Source organism: Cyclopterus lumpus, chromosome 16, assembly GCF_009769545.1.
Source record: "Cyclopterus lumpus isolate fCycLum1 chromosome 16, fCycLum1.pri, whole genome shotgun sequence".
Taxonomy (NCBI): Eukaryota; Metazoa; Chordata; class Actinopteri; order Perciformes; family Cyclopteridae; genus Cyclopterus; species Cyclopterus lumpus.
In genome coordinates, this window is record NC_046981.1 from 11,481,547 (window position 1) to 11,496,774 (window position 15,228).

General features: G+C 39.7%; 3 protein-coding genes across 3 annotated transcripts; 2 read left to right on the top strand and 1 right to left on the bottom strand.

Annotated features, from left to right (window-relative positions):
• The first annotated feature begins 361 nt into the window (after window positions 1–361).
• zgc:158689 (uncharacterized protein LOC791177 homolog) lies at window positions 362–9,056 on the top strand. Its single transcript, XM_034553404.1, has 14 exons — window positions 362–473; window positions 618–693; window positions 768–854; window positions 1,412–1,473; window positions 1,722–1,793; window positions 2,195–2,332; window positions 2,820–2,972; window positions 3,329–3,505; window positions 4,100–4,739; window positions 4,900–5,101; window positions 5,499–5,561; window positions 5,999–6,167; window positions 6,305–6,345; window positions 6,560–9,056. Exons 1-14 carry the CDS (start codon window positions 426–428, stop codon window positions 6,630–6,632), a joined length of 2,001 nt encoding a protein of 666 aa, XP_034409295.1. The 5' UTR covers window positions 362–425; the 3' UTR covers window positions 6,633–9,056.
• A 533-nt stretch (window positions 9,057–9,589) lies between these two features.
• ndufa3 (NADH:ubiquinone oxidoreductase subunit A3) lies at window positions 9,590–11,096 on the bottom strand. The gene is made up of 4 exons (XM_034553453.1): window positions 11,036–11,096; window positions 10,711–10,785; window positions 9,951–10,028; window positions 9,590–9,784 (listed from the first exon to the last, which is right to left on the bottom strand). Exons 1-4 carry the CDS (start codon window positions 11,040–11,042, stop codon window positions 9,693–9,695), a joined length of 252 nt encoding a protein of 83 aa, XP_034409344.1. The 5' UTR covers window positions 11,043–11,096; the 3' UTR covers window positions 9,590–9,692.
• On the top strand, window positions 11,094–14,905 carry tfpt (TCF3 (E2A) fusion partner). The gene is made up of 7 exons (XM_034553450.1): window positions 11,094–11,358; window positions 11,877–11,978; window positions 12,573–12,695; window positions 13,157–13,227; window positions 13,307–13,376; window positions 13,938–14,096; window positions 14,282–14,905. Exons 2-7 carry the CDS (start codon window positions 11,877–11,879, stop codon window positions 14,354–14,356), a joined length of 600 nt encoding a protein of 199 aa, XP_034409341.1. The 5' UTR covers window positions 11,094–11,358; the 3' UTR covers window positions 14,357–14,905.
• The last annotated feature ends 323 nt before the right edge of the window (window positions 14,906–15,228 follow it).

Below are 15,228 nucleotides of genomic sequence, written 5' to 3' on the forward strand. Positions count from 1 at the left end.
TTAAATGTCACCCTTACAGTCATTTATAAAGATAACTATGGCACTGTAGAGATTATTGTGTTGTGAATATGAGAGAAAAGAAGAATCTTCCAGTCTGTACTATCAATTATTTTATAGTACAGCTGTTTCAGGTGGTCCTCTTTACACGTGGCACAATACAAATATACAATATTACATATATATATACGTGCATTGATAGCCTCTTTCCTCTATTGACATGAAGATAAAAACACCTGATTTGGTCACACTCATCAAGTTTTTGGGTAAATCCTATGGGTCATTGTTAGAGCTCATCATTCACTGTATCTTTTCTTTGTCTTTCCTCTTTTAGGGGGTAGCTGTCTGCTGCAAAGCTTAAGACCCTGAACAACAGAAATAAACAATACTAAATTACATTGTGGCAGCAAATAACAGAGAGAAGAAATATGTCTCGAACAGAAGAAGTCAACAAGATGACAGAAAATGTCTATAAGGTTTGTCTCCTCTGTCTATTTATGTTTCTGAACCTAATCAACTGTGGAGAATTGGTTTGAAATATGAAAAATCTCCAGATAAGTGCTTGTCATAATTTGACTAATTATTGACTCCTTGTTATTTGTGTGTATCATTGTCAACAGGGGATTCTGGACCAGTTCAACCCCAGTCTGAAGAACTTTGTGACCATGGGGAAACACTATGAGAAAGCCCTGACAGGTAATTCAAGAGCCACTGGCCTCTGAATCACAGGATACGTTTCAGAGCTCACTAATATGTACTCTCTTCTTCAGGAGTAACTGTGGCTGCTAAAGGGTACTTTGATGCTCTGGTGAAACTTGGAGAGCTGGCCAGCGACAGCCAAGGCTCCAAAGAGCTGGGTGAGAAGGACTGGGTTGAAGAGCAAATACAAATAAGTTTGCGATGGACCTAATAAAGTATAGAGAGTTGATGTGACAGCTGGAGGGAAGTTGAAAATAGTCTGTGCTGCTGAGTGAGGAGATGAAGACAAGAGGGAGTGAGGAAATGTAGAGAGAGAGGGAGTGAACAGAGGGAAAGGGAGAGAGTAGGGTCATTGTTGGGAGATTAACAACACCACATGATCTCATTGTAATGCTGAAAACAGCGGGGGAGGCAGGCAGGAGAGTCGGAGGGCGAGATGCCAGCCACCACATACTACAGAGCTGTGTGACCGAGGGAGGGACACACAGCTGACCGCCTCTTTGTAAATGAGAAACTGTGTTAAAACAGCAACTCGTATGACATTTTTACCGATGTGTTGTCCTGCATCACTGTTGATGTTCGAAGCCATCATTAGAGCACAGATGAAACTATTTCTGCACAGGTCAACGATGCACTGTCACTAATAAACGCAGCTGATCTAATCATATTTAATACTGATTGCCTTCACAGTCCTGTGTTTTACTGCTGCTTACAGGAGACACACTGTTCCAGATGGCCGAGGTCCACAGACAGATCCAGGTGCAGCTGGAAGACGTGGTAAGACGCCATTACAAGCAAGCAACAAATAAATATATATATATATATATATATATATATATATATATATATATATATATATATATATATATATACTGTTTATAGAGTGGCCAGAGGGAATACCATTTTTAGAGTTTATTTTCTAACAAAGGTTCATATTGTTTTGATGACTTCTGCAACAGCCTTTTAAGAGGACTTCACAGTGTCAGTATCCTTTAAAACGCTGCATATGGATCTTTCTTCCACAGTTGAAGCTGTTTCACTCTGAGCTGCTGGCCCAGTTGGAGCAGAAGCTGGAACTGGATATTAAATACCTCACAGTAAGTTCAAACATTCATGTTTAGTGTCATTTATTTGGCTGGAAGGCAAGTTTATTTGTGTAGCTAATTCTAAATTAATAACGGAAATTATTGAATGAATTATGGGGAAATACACAAGTGTAATTGTGTTAAATGTAACTGATAAATGGTACAAATAATTATTATTAAAAAAAGTTCACCTTAATAAATAAAAGTGGACTCTACCACACTGAAATCTTAAATCTGTCACCTCATTTCATCCAACACTTATTGATAGGATATGATATTACTTTATTCATCCCCAGGGGGACATTTAGTGAAGCAGCAGCAAACAGGTTTACATATATACAATACAATAAAATAAAATAGCAGGGCACTTATTAGATTTACATCTTCTGATTTGTTCCCCGCTTCCCTCTCAGGCCACTCTCAAGAAGTATCAGAGTGAGCGGAGGTCTAAATCTGAGTCCATCGAGCGCTGCCAGTCTCAGCTGAAGAAACTGCGCAGGAAGAGCCAGGGCAGTCGCCACCCGAACAAATATGGCGACAGAGAGATGCAGGTAAGTGAAGCCCAGAGCTCCACATGGGTGAAGAAATACACCGATTTTTAAGTAAAATGCACAGTTTAGAAAGATCTTAAAAACTCAGAATAGCAGCAGATTGAAAAAGGTGTGTGAGCATCTGAGTAAGAAATAGGCCAGTGTGAGTACGATTAAAGAACAATCTGCTGATTCCACTTAGTGCACAAGTCTTTACTGGAAAAATATGATTTGATATAAGAGAGTGAAAGGGTTTAGCCACTTGGAGGGTTATGTTGGATCAAAAAGGTCACCGGGGCAAAAGGACAGAGCTTTATGATTTGGATTTGGTTATCATTGTGCAGCAGGCAGGATGTGACCTCACTTATTCCTCTCTCCGCACAATGTGCATGAAAGGTCACTCCGTCTCTGTGTACTACACCTAGCGTGTGATTGTGAATGCGGGACTGTGCCTGTATGTTTAAGGATGTTCAGGCTGCCGATGAAATCTCTTTAACGTTTCCTGCAGTTTGTGGAGTTGATGAGTCGTCGTCAAGGCGAGCTGGACACACTGGTTGCCTCGGGTTACAAGTCTGCGCTCACAGAGGAAAGGAGACGATACTGCTTCCTGGTGGACAGACAGTGTTGTGTCACCAAACTGCTCATCAACTACCACTCCAAGGTGAGCGGTTCACATTTACTTATTTATTCATTAGGTAACGTTCTGAAATCCAGATGTATTAATCCAGAGCTGAAAATAGTCCCCAACAAATGAACTATTTATTCCTATTTGAGTAATGTTTGCTAAAAAACAGTGTTTTTAGGAAGTTACTGGACATTTTGTAAGAATATACGTATGTAGAAGTATTTCAATATGTGAAACCTGATTCTGAAGAGTCACATCTTCAGTAGGATCCAATCAGCTGGGGGCTGAGAAAACAGGGAAGGGAAGTTGTTTGTTTTTATGGTCTCCTCTTGTGTTTACATAAAGAAAAAGAGTTCTCCTGTAACATTCGTATTCTTCTGAATATAATCCAGGTGAGAGAGCTTCTCTCTCAGAAACTCTCTTCTTGGCAGCAGTCGTGTTCTCAGCCCACAAAACTCCCCGAGCGCGCTCTGAACCTGCTGCGTCACACTGCACCTCAAGGCTCAGGGGCTGCAGGGATAGCCGAGGTCCTCCGCCACACAAAGATCGGCTCTGCTCAGCCAGAACAGGTCAGATCATTTGTATTTGTGTCAGATGTCTGATGGGTTCTTTGGACTTAATATTAATATCAGCATCGTGTGTGTTTTCCCACAGAAGGAATACATGGTGGGTTGATGGCTTGAAACCCACAAAAAAATCTAGAAAGTTGGGACAAAGTAATTGTAATTGTTACAAGTAACTCTCAAGTGAAATCACAATTTAATTCTTAAATGAGTCATTATAGAAATAAGAGCCATCAATGACAGATATGTAGCTGAGATATTGCTGATTCTTAATTTGATTCAAAATATAACATTTAGGCTTCTACAATCTTGGATGCATCGTCTGTAAGTCCTCATGCGATCTGAGATCATCTCAGCACACTTTTTTCCTTCCAAGTCAAAAGGCTAAAGTCCAAGTGAAGTCCTTTTTGGATTTTGATTTTGCCAAGACAAGTCTAAAGCCTAAAGCCTAAGTCTGACTCAAATCTAAGTCAGGCGACTCAAGTCCACACTTTTGGTAACTGGAAACTTAATACTAAAATAAGACATTCATATTATTCAATTTTTACCAGTGACTTATAATTTCTGGTGGTTGACAGTATCTGCTCCTTGATATTTCAGAGGCTCTCTGTTCAAGAAGTCCCTCTTCTGTTGAATGGAGACTCCAGTCACTCCCAGCAGCGCTCACTCCCCTCCTCCTCTCAGAGTGAAGCCTGTCCTCTTCTGGGCTCCCCCCAGACTTTCTCTTCTCTCTCCACTGGAGGAGCTGCTGGAGGTTCATCCCGAGGAGCGTCTCCTCAGCACACCAGCACACCCCTCAGTGCATCAGCCAGCCCCCTCCCCGACAGCAGTGCCAGCGGCAGCGTCAGCCCTGCTGCATCCACCCCCACCACGTCCGGCGGCTCGGCCCAGCAAAGCTCTCTCCTCCTGGCCACCAACACATCCAACCTCTCCCCGAGCCTCATCCCCTCCACGGTGATGACGCTCAGCCAGATCTCCTCGGCCGGCAGCTCCCTGCATGGCATGACCCTCCCCATCCCCCACAGTGCTCCTCACAGCCCGCCACTGCCCCACAGTGCTCCTCTCTCCCGGGCCATGACGCCTGTGCAGTTACTGCACCAGCAGGTGGGACCAGGAGGAAGCAATACTTTATCACCGTCACATAATCCCTGGCTGCTGAAGACAGCTGACATGTGTGCAACAGCAACACTTCCACTGCCGAAGAGACATGTCAGTGAAATGAGGCCGGGCGGCTTTCAGGGTGAGATGTGTCTTTTCTGTATGTTTGAATGCCATCTGACAAAAATGACAACAGAAGAGCAACTGGTGTTTCAGCGCAGCCAAACAAACTCACACCCCTCAGCCATGTGTTGGCTGACAGTTTGTATTATAACTTTTGTTTCTCTTTCTTCTCTCCCTAGGCTCCAGTCTCCCCAGGATGCTGCCTTTATCTGGTCCTTCCAGTGTGGAAGCCATGTTCGCTCACAATCCCGGAGCATCAGAGGCCGGCGGCTTAGGGGGCGGGGCTTGCTTACTGCACTTCCTGCCTGGTGACAACATCATCCTGCTCATCTCTGAGCCCAGAGACGGGTGGCACTACGGTCAAAATGAACGAACTGGAAGGTATGTTTTACAAATCTCACATTGATGTAGAAAACCACAGAATGACCGGCTGTGTAACTTGAGGGAGCCTTACAATGTTTAGCACTGGTGTGATGCACACAATTAGAAGACTTTCATTACATAAGACAAGGCTGTGTGTTCAGGCGTCCCCAAAGCCAAAACAAATCAAGTTTACTGTCTGTAGACCTTTTTATTTCTTACTTCAGAGGACTTCTCGCACTGCCTGTTGTGTGCAAGCTTCTCTCTGTCGCCAGGTTAACAAATATATTCATAGAGGACAATGGAGAGTTTTCACACACACACACACACACACACACACACACACACCTGACTTGCTGCTTTATACTCTTGTTATATTATTCATCAGTGGTCACATGTTGTACATTTTCACTCTCAGGAAAGGCTGGTTCCCTTTCTCCTACACTCAGTCCCACCACAGTAAGATGGATCACCTCGAGAGGTAAGTCAAAGAAGAACAAACACTGGAGATGGTTGATGGACTTTGACTCTGTCTTCTTTCACTTCCTATCAGTTGTTTTACAACTTAAATCAGCAATCAGCAAAAAGTAGGAAGTTAAAACATTAGTTGATTCACAGAAAACTTAATGGGGTAATTGTTATGTGGAAAATAATGAATAATGACACCCGTCCCAATTCCATCTGTATTCTCAATAAATCAAAACATCCTCAGCCAGACACACAGAAAGTGCACAGGAGCTCATGAACTGCAGAATGACACGTACTGCTTGTCCTCTCAGCATTTCCACCAACACATTCACTTCCAACAGCAACAGCGTTGTTGATGAATTAACACAAAACCAACATCTCTCAACTCGTGTTTCCTTTTGTCTTTTTCATTGTAAATTCTCTCCTCTCTGTCTGGGACCTTCCCTCTAGCTCTCTCTTCTTGTCTAAGGCTAACAGCACCAGTACGGGCCAACTCGACAAGCTGGTGTCTGCAGGTCTCCCCGCCCTCACCCCTGAATCAGAGGAGGAGCACTCCCTTCCTCCCCAGAGGGTCAGCACCTTCCGCCCGCGCCCGTTCAGCATGGCCGACAGCAACAAGGTCAGAAACATGAAACCTTTGGGAGGAGGTCAAAGGTCAATGTCTTCTCCCAACTGAGCCTCACTGTTAATGGAGGAGATATAGATGCTTCATAAGAATGGAAATGTAATTAATATTATGTCTTCTTCACATCTCAGATCACCGCAGATTTGGTCTCTCCCCCACCTTCTCCAACCAGGTAACTTTTAGCAATTCAGAGGTGCTTTGTTTGTTATTAAAGGCGCATTCCACCAGCTTTATATGTCATAGTCAATTTACTAGTCACGTTGGGCTTGGGGGGCACACATTTAAAACTGAAGGCAGTGTTACAAACGAGGAGCTCGTTTGTAACACCAATCCCCAGTTGATGTGCAACTGTCATACCTTTCCTTTTTCTCCTCTCCTCCTTTCAGGGCCAATCCATTTGCTCACGTCCGACTCAGAAGAACTGTTACCAACGATCGCTCAGCTCCCATCATTGAGTAAGAGATTTATTCCCACAGCAGCAACTGTGTTCTCTGTGGTTTGTCAGTCCATCAAATCTCGGGTGGAATCCTGGTAACAGCTCATTGGTTGATGTTGATTCTTTACTTTGGAAAATGAATTAGATACAGATTGTGTTTCTTGTGCAGGAATAGAACATCTTAAAATCTAAGTATAAAAGTATATCATGTGTAAAGGCTGACCTGTTATAAATATGATTACAATCCATTCAATTTTGAGGTATGTTATATAGAAACAGACTACTTTGATATCGTAAAATTATGTTTGAGTGAAACACTGACATTAAAATAAAGTCTAGGTTAATGAAACAGAAGAAATGTGTTTCACTGTACTTAGTTTAGTGGTTGAGATCGACTTACTGTATCGTCCAGAATAACTAACATTTTTAGGTTTCTCCCGGCCAATGAAAGATGCCGCTTATATCTTTGACTGTTTTACAGTGATTTTCTTTCTCAACATAACCTTGCTAGAGTTATTTTTTGTGCCATTTTCAAAAATGTTTTCTTTGTTGGGCTTATCTAGGGACTGGCTCCTAATAGCAGGTTGTGAACTTTTACTTTCACTGTAAGGAAGAGGACAGGCTCCTACTCTAAAAGTGCTAGTACAATATTATATTTTTTAGAAAAGTTGCCAGATTGTTTCTTGGTTTCAGTGAAGGTGAACTTTTACATTTATTCAGAGTGTCTTTTCTATTTTAAAACGTGGTTGTTTGGTTGAGAGATACTTGGCATGACGTTATGAAATTGGCACAGTGAGTTATTATTGTTTAATTTTAACTGAACATGGGCACTTGAGTGTCCTTGTCTATTAGATCATACGTTCATACCAGCTAACACCATATACAGTATTCTGCTGCTGTAAAGTTACATGTTAGCGTTTGGTTGATGTAGATTTTTGGATTCTTTACCTGGACTAAAAATTGTTGTGAAAACAACTTCTACCTTAAATTTTCAAATGATTGATCATTGACAAGTGTTAGCTTTCTTGTGGAATACGTGTTTGATACAGAAGGAGTTTTGAAAATACAGAAACAGAAAAGCTTATGAGCTTCACAGACACAAACTGTGACAGTTGAACGTTTGGACAGTGTTATTACCGAAAGTGGGTTTAAAAAAACATTTTTTTTAGAAAGTAGCATGTTGTGGAGGGTTAAAAGTGTGAAGAATGAGAGATTTGGGTGCTTAGTCTTTGGATTTGATGTCTTCTTGATTCCTATTCAGTCCTAAATCTAAAGCTAGACAACATCTGGGCTAGTTAATTACAGTTGTAGGTTTACCAATCCGACTGAGCAGAATCCACAAGAGAGATCTGAAAGCCGAGACATACGATAGGATTAACTTTAAATGGGGAAATGTGTCTATGAAAGTGATGAAGAAAGCATATGGGAAGTTGACCAACGTCTGAGCGTTTATGGTAAACTAGAAATATCCCAACAAATATTCTGTCGCTCTGTAGTCGCCTCTAGAAAACTGTGGTTTGAAGAAGAAAAATGTGTATTTGTACAAACTGAAATGCTTAATGTTCCCGTTCACTACCTTGAGTTTATGTGATATTATAGTACCTTGAATATTCAAGATAACTGCAACAAGGTTTGAAGTAAATCCTCTCTAACCGCAAATATATCACTTTAAGTAGTACGGCATCATTAATAAAAGTGACCACAGAAATGTAGAGCTCATGTTATTCATGCTTGTAAATAGGGCTGAAAATGTCTGATTGTATGACTTTTATTTGACTTCTTTTTACAATGATATTTCATTTTGGTTGAAAATGTTGACTTTAGTAGCAATCAAACTCTTCTCTCTGACTCTGAACAGGAAGGGACACAGTGATAATATTCACCTATATGGGTTTGAAATAGTTTTAAACTCATTAAATAAAAGTTGTAGTGGCTGTAGTGTATCAGTGATTCATAAAATAGAATGAAACATGAGTGGAGTTTGGTCCTTTATGATAAAACATGTAATTCTGTCCTGCAAAAAATATTTTAGGGGGAAATTGATAGAAATATATCTGAAGTGTGTAATATGTTGTAATAATTACATTTGTTTATTAAAAAATATAACTGCTAAATATGTAACAACAGGAAATGTTGTAAACAGAAAGTATGTGTGTAGATGTCTTGAAAATACCTGGAATCTGTGCATTGTCAACTGCAGATGGAGGAACCTTATGCAAAAAGATGTTGCTAAAAACAGGAACTTCTTCCAAAGTGAAATTGTGTTTACCATTGCACACATTTTACACAGTTCCTAAGTTCTGTGAAAGATATGAAGCAACATAAACAGAACTGTCAGTCTGTTCTCTGATTTGCATCAACATCCAATCCTGGTGACTGCAGAAGATGTAGTGATGAAAACTGCTGAGGAAACACTGAATATTGACATTTGTGAAATAAAAGTTCTATTAAGGAAATCGTTGTCCACTTTTGCTCTGCATGTATATTCTTGAGTCTCTGGGGTGGAGCACAGATGTTGAAATGCATTACATTTTATCGAGTAATAAAGTCACATAATCTAACTTTAGCAGCTGGGTCTGGATGTGTAAGGGCCACTTCCTTTCTTACTCATGCAAGTAGAATAATGCTGGTATGAAGCAAGGAGTTAATATTTAAACTTTGTTAATCCGATTACAGCTTTGTCAATGTAAGCCTCTTCTGAGGATCAGGGCTGTGAAGCTTAGTTTAAAAACTCTCACAATCTGCTCTGGAAAATCTAACAAAAATCTTAACGCTGTGTCATGTTTTGTGATAGAAAATGATTCCTTTGACATTTTTTTCGGTGTGAAGAGATTTTGGTCTCCCATCCCAGTATAGATCTAAATCAAAAAGACAAAAGCCTTGTTCAACTAAGGAAATTAGACTAAGAAAACATTTTCTGAAATGTTCATGCGATGTTGTAATGTACCAAAACATGCAACATGGATCAAAACCAAAAACGTAGAATTAAATAAATCTTTATTGTGGGACATTGATGGGTGGAGCAACTTTTCAGACACGTGAACAAAAGGAACGGCAAAAGTGTTGATCATGCAAACATGAAGTTAAAAGTTTTTAAGCCAATCCAAGTTTTTTCCTTTTGGTTCACTTGGATGAGCAGGGATATCAGGCATGTTTCCATCATCTCGCACAGGGACTGTATTGGGAAAGAAAGGAGGAGGAGCTTTAATAATTGATTAGATGGGTGTAGAAGTAAATGATTGAAATACTCAGAGCTGTTTCACAGGCATCAGCAATGTGAAGCATCTTTCACTGACACTCAAACTCAAACCTGCTGTAAAATGATCAGTGACAGTGTTTACCTGGGTAGCTGTACGGTACAGCCTCATTGATCATTCCTGAGTATTTTCTGATAGGGCTGATCAATGGAAGAGGGAGAGCTGAGGACATACAGAGTTGTAATACATTTACAATCAATATATCAATTGCGCTTTATATTGTACTTTGTGTCTACATTGGTCAATCAAAAAGAAAATATGGGTTAAGTTGCCCATAACGTTCATATAGAAGAGAGAGAGAGAGAGAGAGAGAGAGAGAGAGAGAGATCCCCTTACTCTCGTCTTGAAGTACACGGCTTTTCGTTACAGAATCAATTACTGGCTCTTATACATTTGCATTACTTCCCAGCAGACTCAGAATATCTAAAAGACATATCAGGAGACATATCATCTTCTGAGGTGCTTTTAGCTTTCTTCTTTTTTCTAATCTTATCATTCTCAGCCTCATATATACTGTTTTGTTGCTTTTATTAACATAGTAGAAACATAATACGTGTAGATATGATCTCAATTAGATATGTTAACCACATTATATTGAAATAAATGCTGTCAAATGTTCTTTTTAAAAGGACGGCTTGTTATCTTTACTCTTTTAATTTAAGGCACATATGTTACACAATAAGATGAATGGGATTGTCACTGCCTCATGGGTCCATCTGGTTATGATACTTCTAATCCCCATTCATATTAAACGTTGCTTTATTATCGTGGCCATAATGAGGTACAGTGTTGTGCTTTCTATCGCCCACAGTGTTGAGCCAAGTGTGGGAGGCTGGTTACCCACCCATCAGCCCAATAGCAAAGGACGTCACGATAACAGGCTCCTTATTCCAAGCATTCTTCAGGAAGGCTGCTATTTCTGCAGGAACACAAACAGGACCGGTTCAAACCCAAGTAGCATACGGCTAGCTGACGTTAGCCACCGTTAGCAACACATCCAAGGTCACGTTTTTCGTTTACTTCCGAATTAATATCAATGTGTAAAAGTCACTCTGAGACTTAAATACAGTAGTTTCACATGTTTGAGCATTCATTAATGCCGTCTGGAGGTCGTGATAAAGCTAATTTCACCGGATGTTTGTAAGAAAGATGAATATATAGAAACATACTCGCCATGTTGTCTTCTGTAGTTTCAATCTAGCGGGTGTTCATGGGAAATGTAGTCACTACTGTGTGACGTTTAATTGTTGCGCCCGTCGCAAAAAAACATTAGTTAGTCGACGAGACTGGCAGAGATGCTGCAATTTCTTTGGTCTACGTTTTATTTGAGCCACGGTTAATGTTATTAAAGGCTGTAAGCTAGCTGTGTGTGTAAACTATGTAGTAATACGCCGTCGTTAGAGTAGACTGAGCATTAGAAACTGGTTAAACACGCAGGATTCGTCTCTGCTGTTGAGCGACACCATTGAATTTGGACTCATCGTTCAGAAACGTGAGTACCAGGGAGACTGAGACCGACAATGGGAGTCAACTAGTTAGTTAGGTCCTTGTGATGTTACGCTACTCGAGTGATGTTACACCACTACATTTGTCCAACAGTGTTCTGTTTACTCCACTACATTTCTTTGGTAGCTTTAGTAGCTACTTCAGGTGACGCTACAAAGCAGTTTATTAAGTCATTATTATTAGCTGACCCTTTTCCAGCTGCATCATTATTGCATCAATAATTAGAATCAAATAATATAAAGATATAATACTGAAATGTGCCATTCTGCATAATGAGTATTTTTACTTTTAGTACTCACTACTTCAGTACTTTAATTTAAGAAAGAGTTTGAATGCAGGACCATTACACTGTGATATTGCTACTTACATCTTCTAACACTATACATTCCTATTATCATCAACATTGGCAATAGAGGCATAGTTCTCACCACATGTGCATTAATAATCTTCTTTAAAAGTTTTTTTTTTTCATCGCAACGGAATCTTCTGCTTCGCCCTTTCCAGATGATGGAGGATTTCTCTGGTTTGGCTCTGCCTCCTCTATTTGGAGGACACATTCTGGAGGCAGAGCTGGAGCCTGGTGGTGTGGAACTGGGACCAGGAGAGGTAATGGTAATGTTTGTGTTGATGAGAGGTGCTAATTGTACCAAATATTATTACCAGATTCAACACCACCTAATTCACAAGCTCTGTCTTTTAAGAATGAATGTAAGGTAACATTAAGTTATTCACCTGATGCATATATTCAGTTGTTTTGTATATATTATTTTCTGTTGTCGCTTTTTGTACCTAGGAAATTATGACAAAACATAATTATGCCAAAACATAATTATGACAAGCGTCTGTCTTTTAAGAAAGAAGCTGCAGTCATACCCATTATCTATCAAAATAGCCCATGATTGTGATTGACAAATGGCACAATAAAAAAAAAAAAGTTTGTTAGAAATGTCTAATTATAAGCCTAGTGGTTAGATGTCATTTCTGAATAGTGTTGTATGCATTATTGACACAAAAAATGTAGTTCTGATCAAAGTAGGAACACAATCATTGGGCAAAATGTGCTTTATATATGTGCACCAATAATAGATCCAGCAATTGGCTTTTTTGTTCTTGTAACAACTCTTCTATTTGAAACGCACTGAAAACACTGACATGGACGGACAAACACAAAACAGAAACTAGTTTTTTTTTTGTCTCCAGGTGGAGCTGGGCCCAGGAAGCAATGAGCTGCTGGAGAGTACAGCACAGGAGGATGAAGAGAGAAGGGCTCTTGATAAGAGGAAATGTCTGGCTCTGAACAGGAGATGTAAAGATATTGAACAGGTTTGTTCAAGCTTGCACATGCATGCATACAAGTGTGTCAGGGTTGGCATATGGGTTATGTTTGGGTGTCTTGTCATTTAGATCCTAATTTGTTACATCATTTCCGAACACGGATTACTGATCAGTCATAATGGTGTCTCTGTGGCGCCTCCCAGAGGGTCCAGGGTGCAGTGATGTTCCTGCCCGTTTCTTGACTGGAGATGTACAAGTCCTGAATGGAGGGCAGGCTGGCAACAATGATATTATTACCTTCCGCGATATGATTCTTTTTAACAAAGACTGACACTTTCTGATTATTCTGCTGCTTTTCTACACTGTTTTATGATGTGACATATCTGAAAAAAACCTCAAATTCCAATTCAACAATCATTTATTGGACTAATACTGATTCACATTTAAAAGTTAATAGTTGACAAATAGGATGGTGCATCTGTAATCACTTTCAATTGTGTCTTTTTCAGGTGAATCAGAAGATTCTAGGTCGCCTTCATCAAGTACAAAGAATTACACGACGCTTGAAGAAGGAAAGACGGTACTAAACCTCATGATCATAACTACATTTTGGCATTTCCCACTTGATGGCCCATCTGACAATTATGTTACTCTTTTAGGTTTCTCATGAAGACTTTAGATGCACATGGGGATGACTACAGAAATGCCCAGCTCACTATACTTCTTGAGGTGAGAATTAGATGGATACAAATGGAATTCGTGACCTTTTTTCGACATACTAGTATGACTTTTTCTAGTATTCTTCAGACCTACTATACTATGACTTTTTACAACATAATATACTAGTCCAAAAAGTAATGCACTTACCCACCCAGTTTTCAAAAATAATTATCCCCTATTTTAAAATTTTTGCAAAATCTTTAAATTAAGGCCTGATACGATTGTCTTTTTTTTTTTTTAACCATAGCAGTTGACCATGGGTTAACCCTTTACGGGACAAAAGTGTAAGCCTCTCTTGACAAGACATTAAGAATCTGAGGATAATGTAAACAAAAATAATGAATGTCTCTTAATCTGGATTTTGACACAGAACTCTTGTACAAGACAGGAATCGCTTTAGTTGATATATAAGTTCAGATGACCAAAACCCAATACACACACAGCTAATATGTGGCTTTGGGTCCTCTAAAGATACAAGTCTGCTGATTTGTTTGATAAACCAACAATAATACATATGCTCAATTTATATAATTTATAAATACGAGTATCAAGTTTTGTCTTTTGTTGAAGGGTGATCCTGAAGCCCATTTAGATCCTGCGTCTGGAGTGGAGGATGAACGCCTCAACGGTGTGTCTGGTTCCACTTTGTCTGCAGCAACGCCTCATGCTGCAGGACCAAAGAGGAGGCGCCATCGAATTCCACGGCAAGAAAAGGATAAAGACCAACAGGTAGGTTAAGGACTCTGCTGGACTGCTGTAGTCTATTCAAGTGTATTTATACATGGGTGAGTTTCTCCCAATGTACTCTGTGTGTGTAATTTGGATAAACATGTAATTGTGGATGCATGAATGGGTGGTTTACAATGTAGAAAGGTGTCATTGATGTTAGAATAATTTATTATTTCTTTTACCAGACTGAACCAGACATGTCGGTGTTGGCAGAGACACAGTTTGGAGAAATGCCCAGTCCAACTTCTCTGTCTCACTAATCTAAGCTTGCACTACAGCCCTGAATATGATGATGATGATGAAGGACAACCCAGTTTCTTTAACTGTTCAGTAGTTACTTTGCCTCTGTTCAGCCAGGTATTGTACTGTTTGTAGTTTTACTTAGTAAGGTCAAATTAGAAGTTATTCACCTGGTGCATGTATTCAGTTGTTTTGTATATATATTATTTTCTGTTGTCGCTTTTTGTACCTAGGAAATTATGACAAAACATAATTATGACAAAACATAATTATGACGAGCGTCAACCTGTACACGCTGTCATCAAAAGCCTTGTTTGGTAAATATTTGGCAACCTGAATAAAATGATCGTGGGGTTGCAAACTTGTGTTATTAGCTTTCCCAGTACATTCCTGGATACTATCAATGGTTTTATTTGAATGTTTTTTCACCTTTTAAAGGTGCTTAAAAAGGGCTTTGCTGACTACCTTTCATTCATGTTTGCATCTACATGAACAATTTAAATGTGTGATGTATTATGTTTCTAAATAAAAGACCAAATTTCAGGCAGAAAAATCTCCAGGTCAATTTGCCAGGTTTTTCTGGAGTTTTCATTTTCATGTCACATTATTTCTTTTGTCATGAAGATCAATTTCTATAAGTTTCTTGTCACAAACGAGGAATTCAATATCTACCGTAAATATAAATCTATGGTATTGTAGTATAAATTTACACACTACGAAGTCGGGGGTTAATAAAGCTAAACTATACGGAAATATTTCAGTAAATGAACATTGGGAATGTGTCCTTGAAGATGCATCTTTTGTTTTGTGTCGCTCATTCTTCATCAGACGGCCCAGCCAATGGCCTGAGCCAGTTCCAGCGGATGTCTGTTTATGACAGGCGTGAGCTCTG

Bases quoted from the DNA above. Each gene is read 5' to 3' on its own strand.
- zgc:158689 (XM_034553404.1), top strand. From the start codon at position 426: ATGTCTCGAACAGAAGAAGTCAACAAGATGACAGAAAATGTCTATAAG. The intron at 1,794-2,194 runs GTAAGTTCAAAC...CTTCCCTCTCAG, and splicing joins TGGATATTAAATACCTCACA to GCCACTCTCAAGAAGTATCA. The intron at 6,168-6,304 runs GTCAGAAACATG...TTCACATCTCAG, and splicing joins GCATGGCCGACAGCAACAAG to ATCACCGCAGATTTGGTCTC.
- ndufa3 (XM_034553453.1), bottom strand. The intron at 10,029-10,710 runs GTGGGTAACCAG...GTATGTCCTCAG, and splicing joins CTTTGCTATTGGGCTGATGG to CTCTCCCTCTTCCATTGATC. The intron at 9,785-9,950 runs GTAAACACTGTC...TTCCCAATACAG, and splicing joins TGTACCGTACAGCTACCCAG to TCCCTGTGCGAGATGATGGA.
- tfpt (XM_034553450.1), top strand. From the start codon at position 11,877: ATGATGGAGGATTTCTCTGGTTTGGCTCTGCCTCCTCTATTTGGAGGA. The intron at 11,979-12,572 runs GTAATGGTAATG...TTTTGTCTCCAG, and splicing joins TGGAACTGGGACCAGGAGAG to GTGGAGCTGGGCCCAGGAAG. The intron at 12,696-13,156 runs GTTTGTTCAAGC...TGTCTTTTTCAG, and splicing joins GATGTAAAGATATTGAACAG to GTGAATCAGAAGATTCTAGG.